General features: G+C 43.6%; 4 protein-coding genes across 8 annotated transcripts; 2 read left to right on the top strand and 2 right to left on the bottom strand.

Moving 5' to 3' along the window:
* The first annotated feature begins 72 nt into the window (after positions 1-72).
* LOC135651408 (uncharacterized) lies at positions 73-1,485 on the top strand. Its single transcript, XM_065171473.1, has one exon. It carries the CDS (start codon positions 73-75, stop codon positions 1,483-1,485), a length of 1,413 nt encoding a protein of 470 aa, XP_065027545.1.
* A 3,350-nt stretch (positions 1,486-4,835) lies between these two features.
* LOC104000674 (uncharacterized) lies at positions 4,836-10,943 on the top strand. 5 transcript variants are annotated; one of them, XM_065171625.1, is made up of 4 exons: positions 4,836-5,348; positions 7,931-9,169; positions 9,841-10,229; positions 10,341-10,943. In XM_065171625.1, the coding sequence occupies exons 1-2, from the start codon at positions 4,909-4,911 to the stop codon at positions 8,562-8,564; spliced, it is 1,074 nt and encodes a 357-aa protein (XP_065027697.1). In that variant the 5' UTR covers positions 4,836-4,908; the 3' UTR covers positions 8,565-9,169; positions 9,841-10,229; positions 10,341-10,943. The 5 variants fall into 5 exon arrangements, with proteins under 5 accessions (XP_065027697.1, XP_065027696.1, XP_009421051.2 ...); XM_065171624.1 differs by having other exon boundaries at positions 10,334-10,943; XM_009422776.3 differs by lacking the exon at positions 9,841-10,229.
* LOC104000675 (uncharacterized) lies at positions 10,031-10,858 on the bottom strand. The gene is made up of 2 exons (XM_009422777.3): positions 10,722-10,858; positions 10,031-10,625 (listed from the first exon to the last, which is right to left on the bottom strand). Exons 1-2 carry the CDS (start codon positions 10,777-10,779, stop codon positions 10,312-10,314), a joined length of 372 nt encoding a protein of 123 aa, XP_009421052.2. The 5' UTR covers positions 10,780-10,858; the 3' UTR covers positions 10,031-10,311.
* A 1,583-nt stretch (positions 10,944-12,526) lies between the features above and the next one.
* On the bottom strand, positions 12,527-15,250 carry LOC135585524 (ACT domain-containing protein ACR6-like). The gene is made up of 7 exons (XM_065170429.1): positions 15,023-15,250; positions 14,305-14,350; positions 14,069-14,183; positions 13,925-13,992; positions 13,244-13,840; positions 13,059-13,163; positions 12,527-12,973 (listed from the first exon to the last, which is right to left on the bottom strand). The coding sequence occupies exons 1-7, from the start codon at positions 15,094-15,096 to the stop codon at positions 12,638-12,640; spliced, it is 1,341 nt and encodes a 446-aa protein (XP_065026501.1). The 5' UTR covers positions 15,097-15,250; the 3' UTR covers positions 12,527-12,637.

Below are 15,250 nucleotides of genomic sequence, written 5' to 3'. Positions count from 1 at the left end.
ATCCACCACAAAATCGTAACCGACGTCGAACGAGTTCCTCTCAAAGCTTTCAACCAACACAGATAGGGAGAGATGGAGAGCCCCTTCTTCTACTCGCTCGATCCATGGAGCGCCGCTGGCCCCCGGCGCGGGCAGAGAGACGTCGAGAGCCCCTTCTTCTACCCCGCCGATCCATGGAGCGCCGCTGGCCGCAACTACCCACCCGGCCCTGCGACCGTGCCCACCTCGAATCCTCGCGTCGTCTCCATTCCCGTCCACTTCGTTAGGTCCGAGGAGGCCCCGGCCGTCACGAAGCCTTCCATGGCGCCGCCGTCTGAGGCGGTACGGTCGTCAGCGGCCGTCGCCATCCAGAGGTTCTTTAGGGGCCACCTGGTGCGGAAGAACGTGAGCATCGTATCTCAGGTCGCGATGAAGGTGGAAGAGATCGATCGGAGGGTTCGTACGGAGGTGGAGCGGCTGAGGGCGGACCCCAAGGAACGGCTGCGGATGGGCGAGACGCTAATGTCGCTGCTCCTCCGTCTGGACTCCGTCCGCGGGGTGAGGGAGTATCGGAAGAAGACGATCCGGAGGGTGATCGCGGTCCAGGATTTCCTGGATTCGATCTCGTCCCAAATCCTAGAATCGTCGAATTCTCATTGTTCTGAACCACTGATTCCGGCGGAGACGCATCAAGATAACCGTGATCCGGATGCCGACCTTGAAGAGGCAGAGGAGCCTCCTAAAGGAGGTAATTTCGATGGAGAGTCAGCCCTCGACGCCAACGTCGAAGAAGCCTCGACTCAAGAGTGCCAAGACCCGGATTTTGCTGCTGCCGATGAAGCTGCCTCTCAACAGAGCCAAGATCTAGGAGTTGTCATCGTCCAAGATGCCGAAGCACAAGATAGGGAACGTGTGTCTGATGCTTCTGATGAGGGATTTGAAACCTTAGATTTCATCGATGACCTCGAGAAAGAAGAAGCGAAGGATGAAGGCTTCGTGGTGATTCCGATGGATGAAGCTGAAGCTACCGACACTTCTCCGACAAAGGCCAACTCGGAGGCAAAATTCCAATGCGACGAGGCTGCCACGGGCAAAGATGGCGTTTCTGATTCAATAGAGCAAGAAAGCAGGGAGACGACCGCTGTCCGCTCGGAGAATGCTCCGGAGGTCTCAACGGATATGGTTGACGCTTCAACCGGGGAGGCAGGATCGCACATGGCCGAGGACTCGATGCACGCAATGGCGGAACCCACAAAGGATTCAACGGACGCCTCGGGGACGGGGGAGGTGCTGAAGAAGGTGATGGCGGAGAGCGAGAGGCTGCAAGGGCTGGTGGCGGCGTTGTGCGAGCGGAGTGCGCAGCAGGTCAGTCTAATGGCAGGGCTGTTCGAGAGGGTCGAGCACTTGGAGCGGGCGATGCAGAGGATGGAGAAGAATAAGAAGAGACGTGCAAACCGCCCTCTTGCTTCCCCGATCGATAAGAAAGGAAGCCAAACGAAGCAGTGATTCCATCGTTTCTTGGTTTGCAAATGCCATCTCTGCTTTGCTTTGGTTTTGTTTTGTTTTGTTTCTTTGGTTCGACAATGTAGTTTGTTCTGAAGCTTGTAAGAGAATAGATGAACAAAGAGAATTCGTGTGGAAGAAGTCGAGGTTGCCTCCATGTCTTATTTACCTAGCGGGGAGTTTTTGATAACGTTATCAGAGAGAACGCTCCCTTCATCGAACCAAAGAAAAAGTCAATTACCAACCAGGGAGTATAAATCGAGATTTGCAGTATTCTATTAAATGCGAATCGAAATTGGTGTATTACAAATCCACAAGCCGAAAAACCAATTCCTTCTATCTTATAACAGATTTGAGTCTCGACCTTTAAGGCTTGACCTAAGCTCCGAACCGGAATTCATGGGGAGAAATGGTATGCCAAATCTCCCTCTCTCGTGAATCGTGGAGTTCTTGTCTCATTGAGTTCGCCTTTGAATTTGTTTTGCGCAATGGTTTTCTCTGATAGATTATTGTTTTCGTGGATTTTGGGATTAGTTGTGGAGTTTCGTGACCACGAATTGTTCCATCTGTTAGGCTCCTAAAAGAGGCAGAAGAGTGCCAGTCTTGGCGAAGAAGAAAGCGGTAATCTTTTTGTTATTGTCGAGAAAAAGTTATTCAGTTGGTCTGGGTGGTGATCTCTTGCTGCTGACTGCTGTGATGGTCTCTGGATGCCAGGAGAAGTGGCCGAAGCAGTTTGGGATAGGAGGTGCTTTGCCGCCGTAGAGGGGCCTGCACCGGTTCCTGAAATGGCTGAAGGTTGCCGGATTCGGAGGAAGAGAAGAATCCTCAAGCAGCGGCATTAGGTCCCGCCGGCACTGAACCAGTTTACCAGAACTTTGGACAAGAATCTTGGTATGTACTATCTATTAATCTTTTCTCAGCTGTTGCTTCTAGCTGTTTTTAATTCGATTAGTAGATTTACGAAAGAGAAACAGCGATCTTGATTCGTTTCGTTGTTCACAATTTGATTTTTTTTTTTGCTTGAATTTTTGAAAGTTTATGAAGACAGTAGAAAATATCAGTTAGCCGAAATTTAGATGAATAGAGAATAAAAAGGTATTATTGTAACATGCTTAAGTAAAAGAAAGTTTAATTTCTAACCTACATGTGCCTCTCTTATACCCAATCTAACATGCTCGAGAAACAAATACATGGATTCTTTAACCAAGATACTCTCATGAAAAGCATTCTCAAACATGAACTGAGCTTCAAAACTTTTGTATTTGAGTTATTCATTTGCTAATTTCAGTTATATAATGTAGGTTCTTATTTCCGTATAGATTGGATATCACAAATGATTCATTCCCCAAATTTGTCAGCTCCTTTAAGTAAAATGTAAATGACTACACATACCTTTTAAGTACAAGGTAACTCTGTTTCACCATTCCATGATCATGCCAAGGGATAACCTTCTTGAGAAAATGTTCCAACCAAAGCCTGCTTGTTAAGCACCACAACTTGCCATCATGACCTGATATGCTATTCCTCATTTTATCAGTCATGTCTTCTTTTATGTACTCTCATCAAGTATCTAATCTTTACTCAGTTTTTCTTGGTGCAATACAACTTATATGCAATTACCTTATAAACTTATGGTGTACTGCTGTTTGTTCAAGACCGTTTTGGTAAATGTTTTACATAATCCATGAAGAATTTGGCGTGTCGGAAGCCACTGTTGCATTATGTCTTTTTAAGTTGGCGAGCTAAAATGTGTTCCAAAGTGGCAATCCGAGATAAGATCTACATCCATTTAAATTTTGACCTCAAATAATAAAGAGTGCAACCAGATCTGTCACTACTACTGTGCCTTTATGATTTGAATATAATTATGAAAGAATATGTGGATTTCTTAGCTCAGTTTTCCTACTCATAAGGTTTGATGGTAGATCTTCTGTGACTGCAAAGGTGTTTTGATTTTGTTGTGTCAACTGGAATCATACATGTATTACCTGGTTTCCTCTCTGCATGTGTGGTAGCATTACTGTTTAGTGTGTTTTACTTTCTCCTTGTGCGTGTATATTTCAATGCACTGAACCAAAGTCTGCTGTTTGATTCAGGACTTAGAATGCTATAATTTACATTCCATCCATGAAGCTGAGTTTTAGGTGTATCTGCACCTACAAACCTGTTCAAGGTGCTTCTAAGTACCGAGCTGAAGACAAAGCTGCAAAGAAGGAAAAGCTTCTAAAGAGGGCACAAGCTGAGGCTGAAGGTAGGACTGTTGAAGTTAAAAAGCCTGTTGTTGTTAAGTACAGTCTCAATCATGTCACTTATCTCATAGAAGGCTGAAGGTAGGACTGTTGAAGTTAAAAAGCCTGTTGTTGTTAAGTACAGTCTCAATCATGTCACTTATCTCATAGAACAGGTTTTAAATCTTCACATTTGACTTCATATATCAAATGTATGAATCTGGATTTTTCTTTTTTTGCCAAATGCCTAAGAAGCATATATAGAAAAACATCACCACTCTCTTCTACTGTTGCAAGTATATACTTTTACACTTTCTATTTGTTGGCTAATAGAACAAGGCACAGTTGATGGTGATTGTTCATGATGTGGATCCTATTGAGCTTGTACGTGCCTTCTTCTGTACTGACACAATTGCTAAGCTTATTCTAGTATGCTGATATACATTTGCTGGCTGTACCGATTTGAATTTCTTCAGATTGATTGTGATTCCAAATTCTTACAGATCGTGCACAAGAAAACAACAACAGTCCTATGCTTGACCAGAGGATAAATTGGAGTTCAGCAAAATATTAGAAGCCATTAAGGTGAAGAGACAAAAGCTATAGTCATGCATAAATTTTTATCTTTGCGCTGTGAGCCTTAACCCCATTCCTTACCGACTCCACTTCTTCTTGCAGGCTAATTTCAATGATAAATTTGATGAGATCAGGAAGAAATAGCGTGGTGGGATACTGGGATCCAAATCCCAGGCCAAAACAAAGGCCAGGGAAAAGATGCATACCATCAGAGGAAGCTGCTCAGAGGATGAGTTAGATCTTCTTTCTGTGTTGTTAGTTGATGATAAATTAATTACCTTGAGCATATTTTTTGACTTCATTACGAACACTATTAAAAGGATTTTGTACTTGTTTTTAATTAAATGCATCTCTGATCAATTGATTGTAATCAATCCAATCATGAACTCAATTGGTGGACAGACAACAATCTTCGAATACAAATCCAACATTTAGCCCGCAAAGATCCTACTCGCTAGCTAATTCACCCATCAACCGAATCCCATCCGTCTCATCCCCAGATTCGTTAATCACGACCGTCCCTTTGCCAACTATATCCCATTCCCCCCCCCACCCTGTGTAGTCTCTCCGCCACTGGCAGACAAGCCACCCCCCACCCGCACGCGTCGTGAGAGACGAAAGTATGGCAGAAGGCAACGACAATGCCAACGGTTCAATGGCGCAGCAGCTCCTCTTCCAGCAGCACCGGCAACAGCTCTTCCTCATGCAGCAGCAGCAACTCCAGCAACAATTGCAACGTCAACAACAGCAGCAGCAGGCCGTCTCCCGCTTCCCCTCCAACATCGACGCCCACCTCCGCGACCCCAGCCTCCGATCCCTACACTTCCAGGCCCCTACGCCGCCGGCAGCGGCGCAGCCTTCCTCTTCACAACCATTGCCATCCTCCGTTCTCCACTATCCACCGCAGCCCCAGTCGGCGAGGCCCGCAGCGGTGGGCGTCGAAGTCGGGGTCGGGAGGCCCGGGAACCCCGTGGAGGTCGAGATGGCGCAGAAGGACGCCTTGATGGTCTGCAACCCCGACTTCAAATGCCCCTTCGCCTCCGTGGAGGATGCCGTGCTCAGGTATGCCCCTCTTCTAGGGCTTTTCTTTTTTCGGTTGGATCTTAGATCTGTAGCTCCCTTGCGATCCTAGGGTTTTGTTGCCTCTTCCCTTTTTCTTCAAAAAAGAGAATTTTGGTATTGGCAAAGAAAATAATTACGTTGGGGAAACTAGTGTCTGATCGATCGATAGGATAAAGGGAGGAGAGGACGAGAATCTGAGAGTGAACTCACAATGTATCCCCAGGTTTGTTCTTAACTAGCAGTACTATTTGCATCTTGTTCTGCGATAGGTAGGCAGATCAGAAGGAACAATGAAAGCCCGATTGCAAGACAAAAAAAAGTGATGTATGTAGATATCTTTCCAAATTCGATAAAGAAAAAGGGATTTTTTTCTTGTACTAACCAACATAGACAACCTTTGGTGCTACCACGAAGCTACTAGGAGCTTCAATTTTCTTTTCCTATATTCTACATTTCAGTTTTGCTAGTTTTCTTATTAGTTGCACCTTCAGATCAACAAACTTTGTTCTGTAACAGATATCATTCCTCTTCACATGAATTCTCTCAATAATTTCATCAAAATGGTCAACTGGTTCTAGGCTGCAAGATCCATGAGGAAAAAGTGTGAAGAAAAACATAAAAATCTCCATGCTCATGATTTCATCGAGAGTAGCGTAAGCCTTTGATGATCGATGCCCAAAAATATGCCTATGTATATGATGGTTAATAAGAATATATGTACTTAATAAGAGGCTACACAATAATATAAAAAAAATGTTTTGGTTTCTTTCATTCCCTATTTCTTTTTCCAATCTTGTTGAGTAACTTATTTACGTTATCACATATATGTTGAAGAGGTGACATCATCCACATGTTCCTGTTATTCGAATGGATGGCTGGCGACTAAAATGATACTTTTTTCAGTACACTATACTATAACAAGAAGTTCTTTTTGATTTATGGAAAACGATTATATACCAATGCAGTTTAATTGTCTAAGGTCAAGTAGCATATTTAAACCTGAAGTGTTCCAGGCATCATGCTAGATGGCTCAGTGAACTGTTGACCACAGTCCAAGGTTTTAGGCAAAGGTGCACATGAATCTAGGTTCGCCTCCTCGACAAAGTTGTTTTCCCTTAGATTCATGAGACCATACTGCATGTTTGACAAATAGAAAAGTTTCTTATGTGATTGATTGCAAATTGGTAAAACATTTTTCTTTTTGCAAATATAACTTCACCTTATGCTATGCCTATTTGGAATAAAGGCTTGCTGATTAAGTTCAATGTATTTAATATAATGGTCACTCTTCATGGAGACAACTAAAGGATTTCATCATGAATTATGGACTTAAGGATTTAATGGTAAGATTGAAGTATAGAATTGAGAACTAGAGTGCATTTACGCTTGTTCCACTTCAACTTTGACATGACAAAATTGCTTTGTGCTTTAGTCAGTACAAAACCTTCACAAGTGAAAGAGGCTTCAGGGGAAAGTAAGCAATTCTGCCTTGCTGCTTTGTGAAATTTGTCCATAAATTTTGAGCTTGATCTTGATTTTGATAGAAATCACATTAGCATCATTCTAAACCGAGAATAAATTTGGTTCTTCCATCACCAAGCAGTTGGTCAAAGAATTCAGGAAGATGATAGAAGAAAAAGATATGTTGTATCAATTATCTTGAGGCATTTCTGGTTTGTAAAGATCTGCTTGGTAACGGGCAAGGGGCCTTGTACCTTACAGACAATGTACCAATAAACCATCAGCGATGTGATTGGTTATATTGGTCGATGTGGGATCTATACTATAGTCTCAACTGCTATATGGCACATAATGGTCTGTCCTAGAAGAGTTCCATTATCATTATATAAAACTATAATCCTTAACTAGAGGACGATCAAGAATTAGAATAACTATATATCGGAAAGTATACATGGCAAGACAAAAAGTTGATCAAGTAATTTATTGTGAATTAACTTCTCATCATTGATGGTTGCATTACTATCTGCACAGGTTTACAGTGATTTTTTGTGTACTTGGAAGTCTAGAAGGATTGCTTTGTGTTTGTAACTACTGTTAGAAAGATTTGGAATTCATTATGCTTGCATGTGACTTACATTCTTGCACTTTATTAGCTTCTCATTTTCAATCATACTTCTATTCAACTAATTTATTACATTTTTTTATGGAGTGATTTATGGCATTCTGTCTAGAAAACTGCGTGACTGGATAAATTGGATCTTTCATGTCATGGAAAGTTCTTTTTAATGGTCTTCGCCATGAGCATGTCTTTATCAGATCAGATCACTGTCTTATCCTGAAATGTGCTGTTATGACTTATTTATATTTGCTTCAATACATAGTGTGGTTAAACTGACTTAAAATAATTAACTTTGCATAGCTGCATGGAGTTCATTGTACCTGTGTGCTACTTGTCTCCTTGTCACATCTTCCTGTAGCTTTACTGCTTAGCTTTTTTGTCGTTGTGGATCATTCCATGCAGTAGTGTATTGCTTATCTTGTGGAAATCACAAAACTTAAGATTAATTGATTATGAAGACCATTAAAAGGGTTCATTTCATCATTTGCTTCTGACTTTTCAGGCTGCTGCCTTACCATGTGGTTTCCGATTATGAAGCTGAAGAAGATGACAGAATCCTCGATGGTGATACCCTTGGTCATATTATTTCACAACTCCAGCAATGGGACCAAAACATTCTCACAAAGATTGCAGAGTTCACGACTACATTTGAGAAACAAGTCCTTGCTTTCAACATATTGTCACGGAAGAGAGCACAAGGAGAATTCAGGTCAGAGGAGAGGCTTATGATAGAGCAGGCTTTAATGCAAGAAGAGAAGCAAGCTTTGCTGGAAATAAGAGCAGAAATGGAATCTAGAGAGAAGGCTGGTAGGGAAGCCGCAGAGGCCAAAATGCGGATGGCAATGGCTCAGGCTGAACATGCTCGAGCAGAGGCTCAGGTCCATGCAGAAATGTATGTTCGTGCCCCGATGAGGGCTAGTACTGCTACATCCCTCGGTGACGAGGGTTCTGGCCATGATATGGGGCAGGAACAGGGAGGTAACATGGACGAAATTCATGGGTGGGGAAGCGCTCAAAGAGAGGATGAAGAGCCATCACAGGATTTTTTGAATGATGAGAACGGAACTGAGAATGTAGACACCAGAGCACAAGGTGAATGGCGAGAAGCTGGTGAGCTGGACCTGAACTCCAGGTGATATAAGGTTAAAGTTGGCTGCTCTTCTGTGGAGGAGATCCAAAACTCTTTCCAGCTTGCATTTAGTAGCTTATGCACAAAGTTGGTCAGTCACAAATTGTCAAATTTGACATGAGCAGATCTGTCATGTTGACAGAGATCTATTGCTGCATTTATTTAGAAAAAAGAAAAAGTTTCTTTTCAAAAGGAGAATACAACTCTATTGCTAGATCTAATTCGGCGACTATCAAAATGCAGCTGTGGATCAGATAAGTTGGAAGCCTGTTCATCATGTTAAGCAGCTTTTTATATCCTGAAGATTGATTTTGGGCAGAATGATTAGAAGGCTTGCATGGCTATACCTTTTAAGCATCTTTGTTCCTTAATAGAATGCTATGCTGCTGAAACTGAACACGTTACTTTCTGGATATATTACTAGTAGGCAGGAAATACTTTGGACAATATCCCTGAAGAATTAAGTTGCTATTGTTGACTGATTGTTGATTACAAACACCATGGTTGAAACTATATTTCTGCTTGGCATTGACTTGGAGATTTCTTGGTACCATGCAGTTCTGAGGCAGAGTATCTCTACGTTATGAAGCATTGGATCACTCGGAGACTCAGGTAAAATATCAAATTTTCGCCAAAATATTTGGATTTCTCTATACTAAGAGGATTCACAGCATATAGTCCTTGTTGTTTCATATTCCAACTTTTGTTTCTCCTACTTCTTGCCTTATCGTCTTTCCTCTAATGCAAGAAGCATCAGAAGAAAATAGGGTTTCAGAGACCACACCTGTAGACACAATTTTTTGAGCATCCCAGTTGGTCACTTTTATTTGTGGATAAGGAGACTTGTAGCTTCCTTTAAGTAAGTCATTATCCAATTCTGAAGTCCTTTTAAGATATTGACTTGCCGTATGGGTAACTCCTGCACACATAAGAGTAATATCATACATGCATCAATTACGTACAGCATCCACTTTGGTATTCTTTTGTTCATTATACTGATATTACAAGCAAATGGTTGGGTTGAATATAGCACCAGAATATATTCTTCTTCTAGATATTTCAGTATTAATAGTGACTCAACAAAAGCCTACTATTCCCTTTCTTCCAGAGCTTGGGCAGCACCATACCCTCCTGTACTCTGATTCCTTTTTTTTTTTGCAAAAGGAATCCTAAAGAAATCTCCAAAATAAATTGTTCTTAATCCTTAAACCATTGACATAAATATAATTCATAACTCAAATTATGAAATTATTTTCTTGTCCATGCACCCCTTTTTGATGCAGAGGATAAGTGTCATCTGCCCTCCTCCAAGGCATCCTGGCTTGATGTGACCAGATTGGTTTACAAGTAGCTAAGTAACACTAGAATATGAATATCGACTACAAAGCACGCTACCCATCTCAGACAAACAATTGTCATCTTTGTGATGGCCAAATATATATGTATATATACTGTTGGCAATCTTAGCAGTGCTGAAAGGAAGGAAGAGCATGACAAGCAGTACTTATGAATGAAACCCTAATCCAAAGGGTACAAGGTGGCGGTAGGATCCTTCAAACTCGTAACATGTTGTGATTGGTATGCAGATCGTCAGACTCTTGAAGCAGATACATAAAACTTGCATACACATCAGACTGGTATGTTCATACTGCAGGCTGCTTAAGAGTTCAAGGTAGTTATTCACAGGGTTCATATTGCAGCCGTTGTCTTCTTTGCATCTTCGGCTACTGGCACGGCCGGAATCGCCCATTGTCTCACCAGCAGTTCACTTGCAAGCTTGCAGGCGACATCCTGAAGGCCCTGTCCCATGCGTACCGGAACTTGACAGAGAGCGAGCTGGGGATGCCCTTCCCGTCGTTGACGAGGTAGCCGGTGCCCTCGCGCCGGAACAACTTGGGGTCGACCGTGGCGGAGCTGGCGAAGCCTTCCGACCGCAGGAACACGTTGGTGATGGTGCAGCGGCACAGGTTCTTCACCTCCACCTGGAACACCGGGTCGTAGCCGACCTTCCGCCCCGTGTTGGTCTGCTGCACCTGAACGCTCGACAGATCGCACCGCTGGCTCGCCACTGTCAAAGATCCCAACACACAGGACGAGAACAAGGATCACCTATGGGTCCTCAAAAAAGCAGCACCTCGAGATGGGAAGAGGGAGGGGCACGTACCTGTCGCGAGGAGATGCAGGAGGAGTGCAGCGGAGAGGAGCTTCAGGACAGCCGCCATCGGAATTGCTTCGTTACAATTGGGTGGGGAGCCTTGTACCGGTCAGTATATAGAAAGCGGTCGTTTTCCTTCGACTGTTGACAGATCACTTATGCTTTCCACTGAGCTCCTGTAAAATTCGATATCTAATTACTGGGTGGGGAAATCCTTTTACTTTGCCTTCAGCAGTGGGAAGCAAAACAGTAGTGTTCTGCTTTAGTCACCACCATTCTGAGCCACAACTTTGTGGCATGTTAGGCTGTGGGTTCGCTTTTACCCTCTCCTGTATTAGGCTTCCTTCTCCTTCCTTAGGCTCCACGCCATGATCCAAAAACTAAGCAGGAGACCAAGTCAGTATCGACAACATGAAGAGACCGAGAGTAGGAGTTTCTATGGTCTTTCATCTTCACTTCCGGGTCCTCCTCTAACAATTCTAATTCTTCAGAACGTCTGTAGTCTTCCATGCTACGAAAGTCGCCTCATCTTTCAAGACCTACTACTCTCCACTGAAACCAAACAGTAGATGGAGTTTGAAAGTTGACCTTGTGTCAGAATGTGGATCCCATGACAGGAGTTATATCTCATAGTGAAAGGAGAGATGAGGGTTCTAATGGTGTTGATCGGAGAAGACCCCAAACCAAGGAAACATGTTTGTGCAAACAATTTGAGCTTTCAGAAAGAAAAATAATGGTGTATAGATCGAGCTTGGGCAGGCTGATGTTGATGCCCACAGGAGGAAAGCAGAGAGAGAGAGAGATCAATCAGGGATGGTCACTGCATACTTAAAAGTCGGAAAAGCCACCGAAGAGGCCAATCCTTGCTGATGACCTAAAAGTCAAGAGATCCTATCAGATACTAAAAGCCGGGATTCATGATGATTCAGATGAGCTCCCGGAAACTTTATGCACCCCCCAGGAAGTCCCATGCACATTTTTATAATGCCAAGAACCATGAGACCTTATCAAATCGACAAGCCATGTGTCGATCTTAGATAATTCAACAAGCCTCGAGGAAGAAAAAGAATTTTTGATCACCAAGAAAACATTTAGAGAACGAGGAAGAGTGACACATTGCATGTCTTTTGAAGAAAGTACACCTACTTAGAGTTAAAAGCAGCGGAGTAGAATAGCGCCTCCACCAGAATGAACTAAACTATGGGAAAGCAGACTTCTTTTGCATGCTGAATCGTTCCTAACTTCGCATGATGTAGTGAACTTTCTTAACCTGTGTTAAAGTAATGGCATAATGCAGAGGGACCTACTCAGAGTTCTCCATGCAGTGGCAACATCAGAGTGTGGAATACTGAGCCTTGCATCAAAACATACCACTCTTTGTCATCCCTTGAGGAGTTGATCATCAGAAACATAAATGCAACTGAATCATGTCTTTTCTTTTTTTGTAGAATAGATTGTAAAGCTTAATCATATCATCAGGATCAAGGCATCATAAAGTTTAAGACAGCTAAAATCCCACTTGGAGCTTCGTGATTTGTACTGCAGTTGATTTGGGCTTTGTGGGTCCAAGTAAATGTGGGCCATGTAGCCCGGCCTGACCCACCCATTGACCGTAATATAGAAACTTGGATTTGGAACCCAACCGAGAGTCGAACCATTCGACGCCGGTTTCGAATCTATTAACTGAAGCTCGAGTCATTACTCTGGGAAGAGTGAATCGTATGATTAATCTGTAGACCATTCACTGCTTTTATTATTTGTTTTAGAGATTTCTTCCTGCTACTTCAAGACGAATCAACATAGAAGAAGCCACATGAATTGTAAGAGCAATGGACAGATTAAGCTTCAGTAAATCTACATTTGTACATGTTCTTTACAGACTGGGTGTTGTGTATACTGTCGTCAGATCTTTCTACGAGCGGTGATCAGGAGTGGGATCTGACCAACCTGAAGCTCTGCAAGGAAGCTTTGAGGAGATTACCGAAGAGGAAGCTGGCAACCTCAGGAGGCTTCGGAGCGAGAAGAGGAGGAGTCTGCTTCACCCTCACCACCATCTCCCCGAGCTGCCGACATATCGAATCGATCGTCTTGGCTTCCACCGGTTTGCCCGACATCTCCGAGAGGTAGAACGTATCCGATGCTTTCCCTCCCTGTGTCGAAATCTCTGCTCTTCTGATCGTCAAGCCATTCTCTCGGAAAACCCTCGTCACGTCTGAAAGCAGACCAGGTCTGTCTTCTGTCCTCAGCACCAGCTCCAACCCCTGGGTTCGACCGAACAATGGTACTTGAAACAGCGAGACAGAGATCATGAGCAGTTCGTAATGGCTGGGATCGAGTGATGGATACCTCTGTAGTTCGTCTCTCGATGGCTGCCTCGAGGCACTTGATCACACGCTGTCGCTCCGCCTCAGAGTTTATGGGGCACCCATCGACATGTCTGATGTAGTATTCCTGAGGTCACAAGGCTACCGATGCTTAGCGTGCATCAAATGACAGGGAGAAAGCTCTGCGATGGTGCGATCCTATCTTACCTGATAAGCTTCGTCGTCGTCTCTCGTGCCAACCGTGCCATGAAACACGACGTACTGCATGTCCGTAAGCGTGCACACGGTGTCGAACAGAAGCTTCGGCCGGTCTCTTGACCTCAGAATGACCACAGAGTAATCCTTCTCGGCGCAGTCCATCACCGCAACCTGAGGCCTGGGCTTATCGTCGCCGGCTCCCACAACCGTGCTCTCGTAGTCCCGGTCGCCGAACATCATCTGATGCAACCTCCTCTCGGTGTGGGTGCGATCCTTGGAGACCGTCATCCTACCCATCCTCGAATCGTTATCGCCTCGAAGAACATTGCAGAGGAGCTCCTTGATGATGGAGAGCCGCTCAGGGTCCTCGACCGCTGCGCCGGTGGACTCCTCGGTAACGTGTACCACCGCTGCAACTCTGGTGTTGTGCGTCCATAGCTCAGCTTTGGCCACGCTACAGTTTCGGTTCGCTAGCACGGCACATATTTCCGATAGCAAGCCGGGCCTGTCGGTGCCGGTCATTTCGATGAAGGTGTGCTCCTTTGAGGGCACAATATCCACTGAATTCCCAATTCTAGGGAAGAAGAAAGCATCTGATCCGAGCGACTGTAGACATAATGTTGTATTAAGCACAACAAAGAAGATGAAAATGCCATGTTAATAGCTGGAATCCTAACAGTAAAAGCTTACATTTTGTATGCAGGAGATTATCTCTTTGTCTCGTACTTTATTCCCATTTCTATCAGTCACATTAAATACTGAAGCCGCACAAACAAAGATCAAACTCAGCATAGTTTCTTCTCAAAAGAGGATTAGTTTTCTGTGAGAGCTTACCATCCATAAACCAACTTCCATCTGAAGAAATGTAAGCCTTTGTGATTATAAGGTCCAGATCAGTGAGGACTTGAATTACCTCTAGTAGAATCCCATGCTTTTTTATGCTATCCACCTTAAAGGAGAGAGAGAGAGAGAGAGAGAGAGAGAGAGAGAGAGAGAGCTTAAAGCTTTTGCAGATGTAACATGCGCAGCAGGATAATGGCTTTGTTGCATGAAAAGAGCTGGATACTTACTTTGATGACAGTAGCGTTATCACAAGCATCATTATCTATCACAACCCTGCACCCAAAACCATAAGATCAGATGTGACTTTGAGGAGGAGGAGGAGTTCATCAGCACATCTAGTTTTTGAGGGGAAAAGACTGAGAAGAGACAAATGGTAAAAGAAGGAACATGATGAATCTAAATAGTATTATTAAAGCACCAGAAATATTGGAATTCCTCCTAATCATGAATCAGTAGATTGAACAGAACATCCTGGAAAAGAGAAAACCCAAATAGGTCCTGATTTCAAACAACCAAGATCCAACAAGTGATCTATGAATCAAAACATGGATAGGAAAAAGAAGAAGAGGAAGACCAGAGTGACAAATCTGGTAGATGATTGTCAGATGCAAAAACTCTTATTCGATTACTACAATCTCAAAACACTCCAGAAAGTACTTGTCAACAAAACAAAGCATACAAGCCAAAAGCCAGAACACGGAAGATCTTTAAGCTGCAGATCTCAGCTAAAGACAAGCACTTCAGAAGCGAAAACACAGTCAGGCGCTAATCCATGCAACACAGCAAATCCAAAGAAGAGATCATTCGAACAGAATAAGAAACAACAGGAAAACGCTGAATTCTGCTACTCTCAGCTAAACTTGAGCTCCAAAGAACAAATCCAACCAAACTGGAAGAGGAAGAGGAAGAGGAAGTGGAAAAGAAAGAATCGATGCTGCAAGCTACCTTGGGGGGTTCATCCTCCTGATGAGCTTGGCATACTCATCATCGTCCACCTCCACCACTGAACAGCTCCCCATCCTCGCGGCAACACCCCCGCGTGCAGCAACGCCAAATAAGTAAACCAAGTCCAAGGAAACAGAGAGATTCCACCCTCGTCTACATCAAAGTAGAAAGTACACGCCAAGAAGAAAACAGAGGAGGAAACGGGAGGATGATGGAATAAGGAACGGA

This window comes from Musa acuminata, chromosome BXJ3-10, assembly GCF_036884655.1.
Source record: "Musa acuminata AAA Group cultivar baxijiao chromosome BXJ3-10, Cavendish_Baxijiao_AAA, whole genome shotgun sequence".
Taxonomy (NCBI): Eukaryota; Viridiplantae; Streptophyta; class Magnoliopsida; order Zingiberales; family Musaceae; genus Musa; species Musa acuminata.
This window is presented reverse-complemented; position numbering and strand designations above follow the sequence as displayed.

What these genes read in the sequence shown, in the direction of transcription:
- LOC135651408 (XM_065171473.1), top strand. Translation starts at nt 73, where the DNA reads ATGGAGAGCCCCTTCTTCTACTCGCTCGATCCATGGAGCGCCGCTGGC.
- LOC104000674 (XM_009422776.3), top strand. Translation starts at nt 4,909, where the DNA reads ATGGCAGAAGGCAACGACAATGCCAACGGTTCAATGGCGCAGCAGCTC. An exon ending in GTGGAGGATGCCGTGCTCAG is followed by an intron (nt 5,349 to 7,930) that starts GTATGCCCCTCT and finishes CTGACTTTTCAG; the next exon opens with GCTGCTGCCTTACCATGTGG.
- LOC104000675 (XM_009422777.3), bottom strand. Translation starts at nt 10,779, where the DNA reads ATGGCGGCTGTCCTGAAGCTCCTCTCCGCTGCACTCCTCCTGCATCTC. An exon ending in CCTGCATCTCCTCGCGACAG is followed by an intron (nt 10,626 to 10,721) that starts GTACGTGCCCCT and finishes GATCTTTGACAG; the next exon opens with TGGCGAGCCAGCGGTGCGAT.
- LOC135585524 (XM_065170429.1), bottom strand. Translation starts at nt 15,096, where the DNA reads ATGGGGAGCTGTTCAGTGGTGGAGGTGGACGATGATGAGTATGCCAAG. An exon ending in TGGAAGTTGGTTTATGGATG is followed by an intron (nt 13,993 to 14,068) that starts GTAAGCTCTCAC and finishes GTGCGGCTTCAG; the next exon opens with TATTTAATGTGACTGATAGA. An exon ending in TCGAGAGACGAACTACAGAG is followed by an intron (nt 12,974 to 13,058) that starts GTATCCATCACT and finishes GGTCGAACCCAG; the next exon opens with GGGTTGGAGCTGGTGCTGAG.